At 46.6% G+C, this 17,719-nt stretch overlaps 1 protein-coding gene across 5 annotated transcripts in view; it reads right to left on the bottom strand.

The window, feature by feature from the left end:
* The window catches only part of ERBIN (erbb2 interacting protein), a 2,559,118-nt gene that overhangs the window by 127,743 nt on the left and 2,413,656 nt on the right, over window positions 1–17,719 (bottom strand). For all 5 annotated transcript variants that reach the window (XM_069627374.1, XM_069627371.1, XM_069627370.1 and 2 more), the window contains 2 exons: window positions 6,564–6,758; window positions 6,345–6,437 (listed from right to left, as the gene is read on the bottom strand). In XM_069627374.1, the coding sequence (XP_069483475.1) occupies window positions 6,345–6,437; window positions 6,564–6,758 (288 nt within the window). The remainder of the gene's footprint in view (window positions 1–6,344; window positions 6,438–6,563; window positions 6,759–17,719) is intronic.

Raw genomic sequence — 17,719 nt, 5'->3', positions numbered from 1 at the left:
CATTCTTACAACCCTCACTACACTACTGTCCACCCTACAACAAATGCATCCGGGCCTTTCACCAGCCCCAAGACCTTGGTTGTCTGCACTCTGGTGCCCATGGCCCTTCACGCCAATCCAGGGAGGAAATACTGTTAAAATGGCCTCTACAAATGACCGTCAGGGACACTGATCCAAACCAGCAGGATGATGGGGCTTCCACTCATACATCTATTACCGAGGAATACATTCCAATAGATGGCGAGCCAGATGAAGTCCATGCAAGAGACTCTTCTCCCGGATGAAGTGGGCTAGTTCCACATGGGCATGGGAAGAGCATCCAAAATGTTTGGCCTAGCTCCAGAGGAGCAGCGTAAAGCACCTCCTATACCAGCGAAGGGATCATCAGAGGAAGTCCATGATGTCCATCCCACTGCTGGAAGATATCTGGCAGGATGTATTTGTAACCATGGTTCACCCCTTTTCAGTGCGAGTAAAAAGTACCATTTTGAGAAAAAATACAGAGCCCCTGGCACTGCTCCTGTCGGTCTCTGCACACAGCCGGCGCCTGTATCAGTGGTCTCTGATGCGGCAAGGAAAAGATCTGCTACTCTGTCCTCATTCTGCTCAGTTCCTTTAAAGAGGGCAAACGCCTCTGCCTTCGGGAAGAAAGTTATATCAACTGCTGCCCCTACCATCAAGGATGCAAATGCAATGGCCATTCCGGCAAGATATGATTGTAAGCTATGGTACAAGCTGGGCCCTATCCTTGAATTATTGCCAGACAAAAAAAGCAGGAGGCAATGAATATATTCCATGAGGGGGAGCTGGCGTCAGATCATGCCATCTCAGTTTCAGTAGACATTGTCAACATGGGATTCCGCCAACTGGGCAACGGGGCAGTGCTTTGCAGACAAAGTTGGCTAAAGGCAACTAATTTTGGACCAAAGGTCCAAGCAAAAGTTGTTGACATGCTGTTTGATGGCATAGATCTTTTTGGGAAAGCGGTAAACGAAACTCTGCTCTCTATCAAGACCGACACTGGGACTGCTCGGTCCCTGGCACACTGCAGCAGGGGCAACAATCTTTTCGCAAAGGAAAGAACAGTTTTGGCAGGACTTCACAGGACAATCGTCCCTCTTACCAATTATCATCTTACAAGACTCCTGCATAATGATTAGCCGATCAGAGTAAAGTCTCAACCTTATGGAGGCACTCAGTGCTGTTATGGGTTCTCCCAGTCTAGAGGCCAGTCGAGCAAGCAGCCCTGATCCAGCCAGGGTTGAACCCCTGCTCCCCACAATTATCCACCCTCTCTCCCCACCCAACTTCAGCACCCCAGTGGGAGGGAGACTATCACAGATTGCCAGGGAATGGAAGACCATCACATCAAACAAATGGGTGCTCTCCCTTCTCCAGCAGGGCCACTCGATTTAGTTAGTAAGCATGCAGCAGAACATTTCCCCCCCCTGTAAGCAAGCTGGAAATGTTCTGCCATCTGCTGCTACAAGAGGTGCAGGTGTTGCTGGTCAAAAGGACGGTGGAGAAAGCGCTGAAGACAGAACTACTGACAGGTGTATACTTGCGGTATTTGCTGCTGAGGAATAAGGCGTTACACAAGAAATCGGGTGGTGGAGGGGTGGGGGTATTGGTATCCAGTGATGATACCAAAGTGATAGCAACACATTAATTATTACCGAAAAAAATAATAGGTAAATATAAATGGGTGGGACTTCAAAGGTGCATGGGGGTTCAGGGTGGGGTAACAAACATGTGAAAACAGGGGGATTTGAGGGGAGAACCCCCACAATATAAAAAAAGAAAGAAAAATAAAACGTTTCATTTTTTTTTTGGTAATAATTAGTTAGAAATAATGTTGGTGACATCACATGGAACTGGGGGGATTGTGAAGATTAACCATGTTTCACACTTAGAATAGTGAAGTTTAGCCACAATAAAAACTCATCCCTCTGCTCACACTTCAAGCTCTAAACTAGACACAACCATACCTATATTGCACAACAAAACGCATGCACTTCACTGCAACAACAAAACAAACCACTGATAGCCTTGCATAACAGTACCGAAAAATAACACCTATGCTCGGCGAACAGTGTAAACCGAACTGAAGCTGCAAAAGGCACATCACAGCGCTCTTTTGCCACTCAGTGCTGCGAACCTACCCTACCCTCTTACTAATCAGATCTGCCAGAACACCAAGGGACCACTCCGGTGGCGACAGTGCGCTGTATAAATATCCTTCAACATAAACAAAACTCCTAAATTATGCTTGCTCAGATGTATTGCTAGTTTACATAAAAAGGGATGTGAAATTTGTTAAAACACTAATTGCAAAATCACGAAGGGTGCTGTGACATGGGATAAAGCCTGGACAAAATATCCTTGATGGTGTAATGAACAGGAAACTGTCATTAGAAACGTAGCAAGCCCGTCCTCACAGCCCTAAAGATTACTGGAGATCTGTTCATACATGGTAGTGATACATTTGTTCAAATCAAAAACAAATGATAGTCCTTCAATATGGAATGTTACATTAAAATGCAGTGAACTGCTGATGTAATGTACGAAATGGGATTAATGGTCATAAACATACTGTAATGCCAATTCTCATAATATATGTGTAATATGAAGCTACCGCATCAGAGTGTGGTAGTGGGTGTGTTGCGAGGCACAATTTCTCAGAAGCAAGGCAAATGTAACACACCTGGAGCTTCCAATTAGCAGCTTGCATTGTGTGAGGCTTTGGCCAGATCTTGTTAACCTCTGCCAAAACATCCTTCTGGATCTGTAATCTCTGATCTGCTGGAAGATCTGAGGGCCAAGAACAATAGGACTACGCCAGATTCCAGTTCAGTCTCCTCAGGAGTGGGAAAACCTAGTCATTTCGACAGTCTGGGCATGCCTTTGCTGAATGAGGAATGTCGTCCACTGCTTAGCTTGACAATGAATCTTTGTCCAGAGGTTCAGCTAGATCCATGGTCGAAGTGGTTGGCTGCTGAACTGACAAGAAAGGGTTGAATGGTGACAGCGTGGTAGTTGTAGGGGACTATACAGGGGCAGGCCACGGAGCCTGAAGAAGGCTTGCAGCGCTTCAGTCCCTGCTGTACTCACCGCTGTCTTTGGTTTGACTGGAAGAGATAGAGGGACTAGAGATGCAGGTGGCATAGGCATCATCTCACTGATAAACCCCTTAAAATACTCTGTCATGGCTCTACACCTCATGAGCAGTTTAAACTTGTTGAAGAACCCGTTCTGAGCTGGCATGAGGCTGGAAGGCTGTCGTCTGAGTCAACATAGCCCTTGATGGCACAGGAGGAAGTCGTGTCCATGATGGCATATATGGGACCCAGTATGATTGTCATTGCCTAGCTGCCCAGCTGTCTAAGATTTAGGGGTCCATGGAAGTGGAGCAAATGTCAAGGTCGGATAAGAAGTGTGCCAATCTTTGGACTGCCACGCCGCACAAGGCATGAATGGCCATCGTGGTACTGTAAGGGGCAGAGGCAATGGAGATTCAAGGGCTCCGTCACGGGGCTTAGACTTCCTAGCCAATTGCCCCGGTGAAGACCTGGCTGGTAATCCTGGGTTGATGCAATGTGGTTTCGGACAAGCTGCAGGAGTTAATTTGGGAATAGTGACTATGTGCTCCTTTGATTTACTGGTGCACTTTGTAATTTGGGGACAGAAGAGTTTGCCTACCAATGTGGAGCCCTTGAATTTGGGTCTCAAGAGATTGTCGGGATGGATCGTGGTAGTAGGGGCGATGCACGTTTAATACCAGCCACCTCTGAACTTAATCTGGTACTATGCTTCGAAGTACCCTTGTCCCTAGAGCCGGTGTCAACCCTTGTGGTTGTCGGGGTGACCCCTGATGGCTCTTGGAGGATTTTGAGGTCCCCTCCTGCGCATTGTGGCCACGGGGAAGGAGTCACCACATTGGGGTGCCTGAGAAAAAAGGGCTCTTACCTCAGCAGAACATGTTCATCTCTGATTAATTCTTTCAATGGCATTGATATGGAGGCACCAAAAAGATTGCTCCAAGGTTGTTGTGGAAGTGAGCGGAAGCTGGGACCCGAATAAAGCGGGGATGCTCCAGATGTGGTCAGGACCCAGACACCTCAAACAGAGGCCATGCATGTCTAAGCCTGGAATATCGCAAAGCAGAAGATGAATCCTGTAAAAACTGGCATACGATTAAGGTATGGCAGTGAAGCCGGAGGTGCAAGAGCGTGAAGAATGTAGAAGAAAAAATCTTTTATGAGGGGAAGCGGAAGGGGCAAAAAGAAAAATGTTGCAGCGGTACATATAGCATACAGTTCCGTCGAGTGGTAGAAAGGACTAATGGGTTTGGCCCAGTAGGAGTAGAACACATGGGCGCGTACAGGAACACCCATGCAACACATTTAAATGGGAAGTTGTTTTTTTACAGCGCAAAAGACTATTGCTCCTATTTCCAGGGGGACAGACTTATATGCAAATGGGAGTAAAGAGGCCGGGAGGTAAGAGTACTTCAGATGAAACAGTGAACTTTTCAGCCTTCCGAAGACTTACCCATAAACTCACTCACCCAGATTCACATTGGTTTAGGACAGAGGAGTAGGCATAGGGCCACGGATGGGATAGGACCCAATAACTGAATCAAGACAAGGCAGGGGGAGGTGGTATGCCAATGGGGAGGGTTAGATTCATCCTGCTGTCTAACCCACCTTGCCAAAGGGAATCCGTCATGAAGGAAACATGCTACTGAACAAAGTAAAACTGGTACACCCTCTGCACTAATCACATTGTGATGTTTTTGACAGGCTAGTGTTCTTTTCATACTTTTTTCTTTATCTTTTGCTAAAACAGTAGCTATGGCTGACTTCAACCAGATGTAGAAATTGCACTGACACGGATCCCCCATCCAAAGCCTGGACAAACTCCCATAGGACACTCCCAAACACAAACTACAGTGGCTGCAGCAACAATGTGTTACCTTGGCTCCAGGAAAACATTCCTCATTCTTCCAAGCATAGTACCAGATTAAGTTCTGAAAAGATCCAAAAGCAACTGAGACTCTTTATCTATCTTTCTCATTACTAAACTGCACACTTCTATGTTCCAAATTACACTATTACACTATTACCACGGCCTGCCACACACAAACACACGCACACTGCGACAACAGCTTATACACCATATCCCAACTCTAACATGAACACTATGTACACCCCCCCCCCCCCACCTCTCTACCATCATAATACAGCTCTCGGGCACTCCCCCTCATGACATATCTATGCTTGTAGGTCAGACTGTCAGCAATGAATCAAGCGGGAAAGTATTGCCTGAGGAACCCACCTGGGAACACAAACACCACAAGCCCCTTTGCTACTGTGCTTGAACACAGATGTTTTTCTTCCGACCTGAATGCATCACAACTTTTACATTTTGTCTCTGCCACTCATGACACAAACCCAGCCCTCCCCGTTCTCACACAGGATCTAGCATCAACAGAAATGACTCAATTGACACTATACAAGACACAATTACATTAAAAGGCAAAGTTACCTTTGAAATCCCGATTTAACAAATTGCATTGTGATTACAAATCCTTCACCATAGACGGCAACTCCATCACCGTCCTGAAGGAAGTGAAAACCCTAGGGGTCTATCTCGACTCCTCACTCTCCCTAACGAGACAAGTTAGATAAAAGGCCTCAGCAGCTGCCTACACAGCTATGCTCATTAACACGTGCCCACCATTCCTAACTCCCGACAACTACATCACATTAGCTAGAGCCCCCTAGGGGCACCGCCCACTGGCTGCCTGTCATAAACTGCATCAAATTTAAGACCCTCTCCATTACACACAAGTTTATCACCAACACAGCCCCCAAATACCTCACTAACAAAATCACCAAGCCCCAGTCTGGGAGCCCTACCCGTGCCATCACCTCCCACCTCCTCATTACGCCCAAATTCAAACAAGCTAAAGCAGGTGGGCGAAGCTTCCCAGGAGTGGCAGCCAAACAATGGAATGCCCTACCCCATCACTAAGATCTGATCCCTCGCTATACTCCTTCTGCAAAAAACTGAAAACCTGGCTCTTCACACAAGACCCCTAGCCTCACCCCACTAGCTGTGTCATCTCTGTCATTGTTATAACTGACTATGCCTACTCATCCATATCATGCACTGTGACTATTTATTCTATGTAATGTAACCAGCAACCATTTCACCGATGTACTGCAACCAGCGCCCAGATACTTCCGGGTTCGAAGCGCTATACAAATGTAAATAAATAAATAAAAATAAATGAATTAAACAAATTAAACTATTTGACCATAATTCTATAAAAGACTTACATCATCACCAGGTCTAAAAGGATTCCCTCTGCCTCCAACTCCTCCAGATATACTAAATCCAAGCTCTGGATCTTTTTCGATTCTCACACGGATCTACATATGTAAGAAAAAACAAGCACACGCTCAAAATAAAGAGCTCAACAGACATTTCTAGTAATACACATATTTGAACTATTACAAACCACGTAAAAACTCAGTAATTAGACACCTTGAATTTACCTCTTGGCCCTGTCTGTGAGGACCTTGCGTCTGGGAATATGGTGGTTGATGGGCAACCTTTAGCATCAGATAATCAATCAGTTGCTCTCGAGAGGGATGCCTGGCCATTGCTGCCTGGGGAGGGGGGGCATGCACTTGACCATAGTTGCCTGACTGCAGAGAAGGCGGACACATCTGCCCATTGGTTAGCGGAACCTGAAAAATAATGTTTTTTTTAACTCATTAAATAGACCGCAAATAAGACAACATTGCATTAGCTTTCATTACTTCTTTCAGGGAATAAATTAGAAACATAATCGCAGGAGTGTCAGTAAAAGTACCCAACAGTTGACTTATTTCAAATCTAAATTGTAAAGCTTTCAAAACAATATAATTTAAAGAAATGTATCATCAGTTCCTACTGTTAATTTGGAGATGCTAAACAAATTGTTTCAAAACAAGAGGTAAAAAGGACAATTTAACAACACTGATTTTCCTTGGTTTTGGTTTTTCCGTCTATTATTAATTCTCTGAAAATAACGGTTGTTAATGGCTATGGTGTTTCTCAGTTCACGTTACCCCAACTGATTAGGACACTCTAATGGTGTGAGAAAACAGTGAACGTGAGATCAAGGACAGCTTGATTTAAATCAACAGAATAAAACCCAGAAAAGACCCACACGCAAACCACCACATGACAATGCTGTGATGATACCTTTTATTAGGCTCACTCACATTTTTTTTAATTTTTATAATCTTTATTTTGGTTTGCATGTCACAGTACACTCGCTGCAGTTCTCCTCTACATTGTGCGTATACATATTACACATGGATAACCCGCATCCCAATTCAGTCTTTTACATCAGGCGTATGGCTTTGCATAACTATACAGTGCAAAATTACATTTGATTAACAGCTTGGCATGTTGTATCATACGCACTTTCGGTATCAAAGTTTTCTATGTCTGGTGAGGTTTGGTCTAGGTATGCCCTGAACAGGGCCCACATGTCCTTTGGTTTGCATGAAGCGGGCACCATTCCTATATAGTTTTCTTCACATTCATTTACATAAGTCAATTCTACGAGAAACTGTTCTGCGGTTGGAGCCCGACTGCTCTTCCATTTCTGAAGGATGCATTTCTTTGCTACTGAGCAGGCAACGTTAAACAGTCTCCTCGTTTTTTCCGGGACCTTTCCAATGTCGCCAAACAGGTATTTTGGAGGGTTGAGGCGTGCAGGGATTTGTGTTATTTCCTCCAGGATATTAGCCACTGTGCGCCAGAATCCTGCTATCTGGGGACAGGCCCAATACATGTGAAAAGAGTCCACACCTTGGGCATGGCATTTCGGGCAGCTATTGGATATAGTATTATAGAACTTTGCCATTTTTGCTGGGGTAAAGTATAGCTTATTCAGGATCTTGAATTGTATTAGTCTTAGGCCTGCATTTAGGGAAATCTTCTTAGAAAGGAGGCAGTATCTGGACCATTTGCTGTCTCGATTGTAGTGCCCATGTCTTTTTCCCACAATGTCTTAATGGTGTTCAGTGTTTCCGTGTGTCTCTGAAATATATTGCATAGTTTGGATACCCCAGTGCCCGCCTGAGAGTACAATGACTGGTAACATGCATGCTCGGGTGGTTCATCTGGGAATGTTGGCCACCGTTTTTTGAACGCCGCTTTCATACGGTGGAATTGTAGGGTGACCAGGTGGTTTCTCCCAACCGAGTCTGCAAAGTCTTCAGGGGTTACGAATGTACTATTTGGGAACATAGTTTTCATTTTAAGATCGTTTTCTGGGATCCAATTTTTCTGGATGGCGATGTCGTATGTCGGTTTGATGCCTGAGAAGTACCAGAGCGGGGCCTGGGAGTCCTTGCTAATTGCGGCCCATGCTGCAACTGTGCAGGAAGCAGGATCAAACTTACAATCGTCTTTATGTGATTTTGTGAATATAATGTACAGCAAATCGGTTGGGCGGACTGAATGTCGCTCGATAGGTATATGTGGTGTTCTGTCCAAGGGGTCCTGCCAAAACCTTGCGTATAATACCGTGCCGCATAATAGTATAGTTCAAAATCAGGGGCAGCAAAGCCTCCCATTTCGTAGGGTTCAACCAACTTGTCCCATTTCATTCTGTTTGCATCTCCGTTCCACACAAAAGTGGTGGCCATGGATCGTAGATTGTCAAAAAAAAAGGGTTTGCCCGGCCATATAGGTACATTGCAGAAGATATATAGGAACTTAGGGAGTACTGTCATCTTAAGTACCGCTATTCGGCCAGCAAGGGATATGGGGAGTTTAGACCAAATTTGAAGTTTAGAGTGTATAGTTTGTAGAGTGGATTCATAGTTGTCTTATATAATGGGAATTCTTGTCTCGAGAGACCAGGATTCCCAGGTATCTGATGTAGTCGGGAGCCCATGATAGGCCATGTGCGTTTGTGGGGCGAGTAGTAGCTTGTGTCAACGGAAAGAATTCGGATTTGGCAGTATTGATCTTGTAGCCTGAATGTGTGGTGAATTCGCTTATCACGGCTAATATAGGGGATAGGCTCTTTTCTGGTTCCCGAACATATAGCAGTGCATCGTCTGCATATAATGAGATGGCTTGGTATACACCGGACATTTTTATACCCCTCTGGTCTTGCTAGGCCCTAAATACAGCCGCCACCGGTTCTATTGTAAGAGCGAAAAGGATCGGGGGAAAAAGGGCATCCCTGCCTGGTTCCTCTGCATAAAGTGAATTGACTGGATAGGGTTCGATTGGTTAGAACTCTGGCTTTGGGTGAGGAATAGAGAAGTTTGACACACCCTATCAGATAGGGGCCGAATCCGAATTTATGAAGGACCTCGAACATATATAGCCATGAAACCGAATCGAATGCTTTTTCAGCGTCCAATGATATGGCTGCTGCTTGTGCCTCTGGCTTAATCTGTGCTAGGATGCTTAATAGTCTGCGCAGGTTTATAGCCGTGGATCTCGTTGGGATAAATCTGCATTGGTCGGGATGTATTAAGGTGGTCATTTTGGGGAACAATCTAGTGGCCAGTACCTTTGCGTAAATTTTGGTGTCTGTATTGATCAAGGACAAAGGGCGGTAGGAGGAACGTTCATGGGGCGGGCGTCTGGGTTTCAATAGCACCGTAATGACTGCATCTGACATTGACTCTGGGAGTGAACCAGCATTCATAGCCTCTTCCCATACGAGGGTTAATATCGGGGCGAGTATCGAGGAGTATGTCTTGTATAGGTCGGCGTTCAGACCGTCCGGTCCTGGAGTTTTACCCGCTGCCAATGATTTAATCGCCTCAGCAATTTCATTGCTCGTCATTGGTTGTTCAAGGGTCCAGTTGTCTTTAGCCTAGGGAGGGCGATCTTACTCAAGTATGTCTTTATATCGTCTTGTGTGCATCTATCATGATTGGCATAGAGGTTGAAGTAATATTCTACGAACTCAGTTTATTTCATCCTCCTCGTGAACAGCTATTCCCTCGTCTGTTAGGATACTTGTGATGGGGGTATGGTTATAATCGTTAAGGAGTATACGGGATAGGTGGTGACCTGCTCTATTGCCATCCCCGTATCTGCGTGCCCAGGCTGGAGTGGCCATGCATTGTTGTTCTTTGGTTGCCAGTTCATTGAAGGTTTGGAGATGTAAACTAATATCAGCCAATGTGCGCTTGTCGTGAGTCATACTGTAGCCAGTTTCGAGTGCTTGCAGGAGTGATTCTGTATTGTCCAATTCGGTTCTGACGGATCTGAGAAGGCCAGTCATTTTAGACATCAAATTGCCCCGTACCCATAGCCTTTGTTCAGTTGGAAGAATTCTTCCATCTCAGTATGAAGAGCTTCTACTACTTTCGGGTCCTTCAATATGTTCGGGGGCATCTTCCATCGCTGTGCTGAGCAATTGATGTCGAGGAACAATATGTCGAGGATGACCGGGGAATGGTCCGAGAGTGTGTGAGGGAGGATTTTGCAACGCTCGATAGAGTTGATAAGGGGAGACGAGATGAGCCAGTAATCTATTCTGGATTCAGTATCGTGAACTGAAGAGTAAAACGTGTATTTTCTATCTGTTGGATGGATCCCTCCCCAGGCGTCGGTCAGGGTTAGTTCCTCTTGGGCTTGGCGTATAATGTTGGCCGCCTTAGTAAGGGTTCTAGGTTTACTGGAGGACCTGTCCAGTGTGGTATCAAGGATAGTGTTGAGATCCCCTCCCCACAAGACCCAAACGTTCGTAGCCAGGCCTATTTCTTCAAGGAGATGTATGTAGAACTCTGGGTTAACCAATATAAGTTTTTCGCCTGCCACGGTGTCCCAAATCATGACATATCTACCTTGTGGGTCGATTTTGCTTTTCTCGGTGGAGAACCCCAATGAGGGGTGTATTAACGTGATGACACCTCTGTTTTGGGAGGAATATTCCGTATAATGCCTATTGTTGCCCCATTGCTGCAAGATACTCTCTTTGGTAGATTTTAATGCATGAGTCTTTTGGAGCATAGCGATGTGTGGGTGATGCCTGTTGATGTATGCTCCTACTTTGCTGGCTTTCGCCCTATTGTTTAACCCACAAATGTTCCAGGTAAGCATTTTCAGTTTTATCCCCATGGGTGTTCTCGTTTTTTGCGCCATTTCCATGCATCATGATAAAGCTTGGGAGGGTGGGTTTTCTCAGAGGAGGGCAGCGAGTGGAGCAGTGAGTGCAATTTTAACAGTGAATAAACCAACTGAACATTGTGCCTGATGCCCAACTAGGGCCTTCTGAGGCGTTAACATTGTTCTCAAACAATAGAACCTTCCCGTGTTATCTGTACCCACCCCCTCCCACACCATCGTACCAAACTTGATCATGATCCATTTTTACTAACTTGTGGATATTCCCAAAGAAGGGGACGAGTGCGGCAATTCCGCCTCGCGTTCGAGCGCATCTCGTCCGGCAGTATTCAAGGATGGGGAGCAGAAGTGCTTCCTTGCTTCGCCTTGCTTCCAACATTTCCGGTGGCCAAGAGAGGCCAATTATGACTGCGACTGGTCCCTAGGGATTGTGATTCAGGCTATACTGGCTGCTGCAGATTGTTCTGGTCGTGTTCCCGTCTTCCAGGCGGAAGGGGTATTGAGGCTTCCATAAAAGCCAACGCCGCTGTGGGAGATTCAAAGAAGTGCGCTTTTCCACCATGCTGTATACAAAGCTTTGCCGGAAAAAGAAGGGCATAGGGGACCTGTCGCAATCGCAGTTGGCGCTTGATGGTTTCCTAGGATCGTCTGAGTTTGGACTCCTCCGGAGAAGTCCGGATACATATGGATGTTGTCATTGCCGAACCTCAGGGGTCCTTTCTCTCTTGCCAGCTTAAGGACGGCGTCCCTATCTCTGTAATTCAGCAGTTTGGCTATAACCGTGCGGGGAGGAGCCCCGGGCCTGGGCGGTGGAGCGAGAGAGCGATGTGCCCGCTCAACCAGGAACTGAAGTGAGAATGCATCTTCCCCAAGGAGAGATTTGAAAAGGTCAATTCGGGACTCCATTGGACCTTTGCAGAAGGTCTCCGAAAGGCCTACTATTCAGACATTGTTCCGTCTGGATCGAGATTCCAAATCGTCACACTTGTCCCGGAGTTGATTCATTTCCACTCTTAGGAGTGATATGTCTAGGGTGTTTTGCCAAGTTGAGTCCTCATTTGCGCCAATTCTGCTTTCAGTCTCCGTAATTCTGGCACTTTCTTTGTCCAATCGGGTTTTGAGAGAGCCTATTGTGGAAACAATGTCGTTGAGCTTGACATTGATCGCCAGGAACCCATTTTGTACCGTAGTTAGTAGATGGTAAAATTTTGTATCCTCTCTTGCCAAAGATGAGGCAGGGAGTTGAGGAACCGGACTTTCGGGAGGCGATTGTGAGCTCGTAAAGGAGTCCATGGGTCCCGTCTTTCTACTTTTGCCCACGTTTTTTCCAGGCATTGTTAAAGTGAAGAAGCAACCTGTGCCAGTTAATATGATAAGGCCGTATGATAAGATGAAGTAGAAGATGGCTTGGAAGGGTTATGGAGCTTGCAGGGGTCTTGGTGTGTCTGCGATACCAATTGTCTGTTCCTTGGCCTACACGGGCCAGTGTTCTTCAGAGCTGGGATGCACGGATTTTCACAGTATGGTTGGATGGTAGCAGGCTCAGAGCTGGCTGGAGGGAAGCACGGGGCGACTCAGCGGGCGCCAGCCGTGCCTATCAGAATCTATAACAGGATACGCCTGATTTGGACCAAGTGGACTTATACTGAATGTATTGTGTCTTCCCACATTAATATGGGTACCAGCTATGCGATATTCCTGGATAGGAGTGTATTGCCTGTGCAGACTGCCGTGGGGTATTTTACTGGTGTCTAGGTGGAAGCCAGTCTTGAGTCTGGAGCACCGATTCTAGGATAACGGTTAAGATTGTGTGGTCGGGCTCCCCAGGGCGATGGTCGTTGGGGTTCTGTAGTGGCCTCTGATGTGCTCAAGGGCTTTCTTCCGCAGATATTGTGCGCAACTGGTACCGAGGGGGGGTTGGTGTCACCCCCCCTAGTTCCCAATGTTTAAATCGGGTGCAGCGTATCTCGGAGAAGTGCCAAGTCCCCGGTGTGGGCCCCCGTGATCCACCTCGCACCCAGCGGCAGTGTACCCCCTCTCCTCCGTACCTTCCTCTCCGCGGCCAAGGAGTGCCATTGGGGTCATCCGACCCGGGCTGCCGGGCCGTCACCAGGGGTATGCCTCGGCTTGCAGTAGGAGCCCAGACGGAGTATTGTATCCAGCTGCACAGTTGATCGCGCCAGCCTCAGGCTCGATTGAGAGGGAGAAGGCGGCGGCGCATCCTGGTCTCATCGGGCCCACGCACTGGCGCTGGCCAACCCCTGCTCCGTGTCACGAGGTGCCGTCTCTATCCCAGTCGCCGGCAACGAAGTTCTGGGGGAGGACAGGTATGCCACAGCCTCGGGGCCGCAAGGGCGGGGGATTAGAGGGAGAACTGATTCGGACGCAACAAGCTGGGAGGTGAATGTTGCAGGGCGCCCGATGCAGGTCGGAACGCAGGATGTCTCGGGGTATGGGTGCTGCAACGCTCCGTGTCCGCCGCCCTGCTCCGCCCACTGCAAGGCCCGGTGTGACCGGAAGCTGCGGCTCTCTCGTGGATTCTTGTGAAGCCACAGAGCGGCTCGTGTCCGCAGCCTCAGGGCCCGCCTAAGTTTCCAAGCTTAGAATGTCTGATTTCGATCGGAATTTCGCCTGTGAGTTGAGGAGAGTCTCTGGGAACAGTGTAGGTGGTTTACGAAGCTCGATGCACTCTGGAAGCAGGGTATATATCAATTAGGATTCATGCCGGAGAGGAGCTCTTCACTCAAGCGGCCATCTTGTTGCGCAACAGCGCCCCCTCAACCGGCTCACTCACATTTTTGACAGCTAACTTTCAAGATCAGACAATACTAGATTCTGCCATAGAAGGATTGCGCCAGTACTCCACCCACACCAAAGCAGACAATTTAATTATTTCAGACAGACCAGCACGTTCAAAGAATACACAAATGAAGCAAGAATGGTAACAGTCCGCCACAGAAGAACCATGCAATGGTTTGGGGGCTAATCTTTCCGTTGGTAGGAGCCCTCTCATTCTCGGAAGTGGCCAATACGATTTCCAAAAGTGCCAGAGAGGCTATTCACTGCTTCAGCAATGCTTATGGTCATAACTGCCGATGCTCTTGTACCCTACAGTCAACTCGCCTCTTCTGATTATGTTTAGAGTTTAGCCATGGGTTGGCTAATCTCCAGCCGTGGTTGTCTCACCCCACCCTCTTCCTTTTTCTGATTCTTCCACCAATCACATGCCTAAACCTAGTCACCTTTACTTGCCAGACATGTTAAATATCTAGTGTTTTAGTCATCAAGCCCCCTTCAACACCATGCCATGGCTTCCAGTGACACAAGAGTATTCAATTAAGTGTTTGGAGATGTTCTGGTGGGACAAGTGGGATTTAGCTTTAGGATAACTTTGATTGTAAGCAGTATTCACCTTAACTAAAACTTGCTTCAGGAAGTGGATGTTAGCCCAAGTTTTGATGGTAGTGAAGACCGGATGACCACAGAGATTAGGTAGGCAGATTGGAACTCTGATGAAAGTTCTGCCTTTCATCAGAAGATCTTCAGGGAGCAGGACCATTTCTTAAGTTCCAGTACTAGGCCTCTTAAAGATGAAAAGTATGAGTTGAGAAGTAAATGAGTTCATCCTTCGTGGGAAAGGATGCAGACTATACCATTATGGGATCATTAATTTTAGTAACATTTTCACAGAAGAGGCAGTCAAAGCGTTAGCTTTACATTTGTTGAACTGTATTTGAAGCAACACTAGAATTGTGCTCTTCACTCTGGCATCAGATCAGTGCCAGAAAATACCTGTGTGAAGCCCAGTGGGTTCACGTCCAGGGTAGGAATAGTAGAGCAAGAGGAGGAGGCGGCTTCTCTGTCCGTGTGTGCCTGAGCTCACGGTTGTGAATAGTGCCAACCTCATGAGGGGAGCGAGATAGCATTTGGGATTGGATCCTCGTGTCGATAACCAGCAGCTTAGAAGTTTGCTGAGACCAAAAATATTTAGGAGAAAGTAATTAATGAACTTAGTACTGAATAATAGAAAGAGACAGACGTCGGCAAGACAGTAGAACAAAAATTACTTAAAATAAATACTCAAGGAGAGAATACCTGAAGATGGGAATACCTAGATTAGAATAGTTAGGTTCTACATAAATTTGATTTTTTCTCCAAGAGAAGATTATGGAATAACTTACTTATACTGCAGAGTCTGAGGTTGCAGCTGCAGCATTGCCATGGAGTTAAAGACAGCCAAGCCTTCTACCTCCGGGCAATCAGCAAAGTATTCCCATGGATGTTTAGCTCTGGGGAAAGGGGGATGTTTTTTTAGAACTATAAGTATTGAAACACCCCAGGTATCAAGGACTCTGATCTCCTTTCTGGTCTCTATTTCAAGACGGCAGCAAGCAAGACTCTGGTTTTGTTATTTTTTCCAATTCCCCTTTCTCTTAGGGAGGAAGCGTGCACAGCCTGACATTTCTAGGGCAGTGTGCTGGGCACTTCAGAGGATATGTGGGATCAGCAACTCCCACAGGATTTTAAAGGATCCTCGCATCAATACTACCTAAGGGTCTGTATCATCATATTTTGTATGGCAACTGCGATGATCCTTCAAATGGCGTCACTTCTGCGCAGAGGGGAGCCTCTTACCATGAGGCTAGGGAGATGCATCTGTTAATCAATAGTCCCTCTAGGGGTGGTAACAAACAGGAGAAACTCATGGAGAGGACTTCTCCTGGGGATGAAGACGTGAGTCTGGGAAACAGCCTGTTTAACATCTGACCCAGAAGGGTAACACCAACACCCAAACCTTCTCTACCTATGATACATTCAGAAACAATGTGTTATGGTAAAGTGTCAGACAATCTCATGCTACAGAGACGAAGAAGATCCTCAACATGTTACAATCCAGTAGGAAGAGTGCTCGATCAGCTGTTGTCAATCGAACTGACATTACGCGGGGCAGGCCCGCTATTTAAACTTAACAGTAAAGAAGGGCTTGGTTATGTTCTCAGTTCGTGATGACATAGAATGAGAGATTCGGGGAGGTCTCGTAGGAGAAATAGAAGAAGAGGACTAAGGAGTCCTGAGAAGTAGGCCAACATGCAGGGTGTGGTTCGTCGGAACACACAAACACCTGGTGAAGGTCTGTAGGGTGTCCGCAGTAGTAGCGGTAGAACATGGAAACAGCATCTTGCAAGAGGATAGGATGTCTATAGTAGTAATATTAGTAGTAGAAGGTGGTGGAAACCAGAGGGCAAGTGAGAGATCGGGGAAAGATGAGATCGGTTCAACACCCCACCAGCCCGGGAGAAGGAGACCGGTTAGTGATATGAAGATTAACATATCAAGAAGAAACTGAGTGACGCGGAAAAGAATGAGCATGGGACACACAGACAGTATCTTGATAGTCAACTGAGGGCCATCAAAGTGAATAACAAGAGAATGTATGGTGATGGCGTGACCTGTGGTGGGTGGACCGTTTGGTCTGAACGGTGCTGAAAACTTCAGCACTGGCCTACCGCGGAGCCGATCATACAGGAACAATAAACTACCTGGAAATACTGGGGGGTCGGATCTGTAATGAATATCCGTACTGCTTATAGTCAAATGCTGCGACACCAAACGAGACCCAATGAAAGAAAATCACCCCCCCCCGGCAGAACCAGTGAAACGTTCCCCACACACAACAGGTAACAGGATTGGGAGAAAGTCATGGAAGGAGCCGTGGGACGTGTAAGTGAAACTTGAAACATCTATGGAGTCTAAGAAAAGGCAAGCAGTGTTCGAAGGAAGTACAGTGGGGTAAGTTCAAGAAATTATACAGAGATTTACTTTGAACCTGGAGCTGGAATTCAAAACCTTACTCGCCTCTCCCCCAAAGATTGAAGACGTGAATCCTTTGGAAGTTGTCCTCGAAGCAAGCAACTTCCAGACCCAGGGTTCTTCAAGAGCATAATTGGCGAGAACAGTGTCCTTCTGGTGTACAGCCTGGAAACTGTCAACCTCCATGGCACGTACCCACAAGCCAGGGGATATCTTTTATGACACACGACAGTGACGCTAGAGATTTTCTTCTTTTTAGTTCGGTCAACACCTGATCCCGCCAAGAGTGAGTGCACCTTTGAAACCAACGTGACATGTCTTTTCTAAAAGAGGAGGCAGAGCGTTCCTTGTCCCAACCCCATACTAGAGACACTAGCTTGGAAGAAACAAAGAACCATCGACAAGCTTCTTCCTCAGCCCAGTTGGGTGAGGTAAAGAAAGTAGGGCGAGGAAACTCTTGGAGGGAACTACAAGAGCTTTTGAAGAAGCTGAAAATCAGATAGCCGAGAAGAGGCTTACAAAGAACAGTGAAACAGCTAGGAGAAGGGAGTCATTCTCCTAGCCCTACTTGAACATTGTGAAACATTGTCCACTTTTGTTTTGAACCCTGGAACCTCTTCTTTGATTGAACCATTGAATAGTTCCAAAAGTTGAGACTGCCATCTCGAGAGGCTCATACCCAGGACAAGGGGAGTCACTCTCCTGGGCTGTAGAAATACCTTTTATTAGAAAAAGATTTTGTTTG

This window comes from Ambystoma mexicanum, chromosome 6p (assembly GCF_040938575.1).
Source record: "Ambystoma mexicanum isolate Mex_15411 chromosome 6p, UKY_AmexF1_1, whole genome shotgun sequence".
In the NCBI taxonomy this organism is placed as follows: Eukaryota; Metazoa; Chordata; class Amphibia; order Caudata; family Ambystomatidae; genus Ambystoma; species Ambystoma mexicanum.
This window is presented reverse-complemented; position numbering and strand designations above follow the sequence as displayed.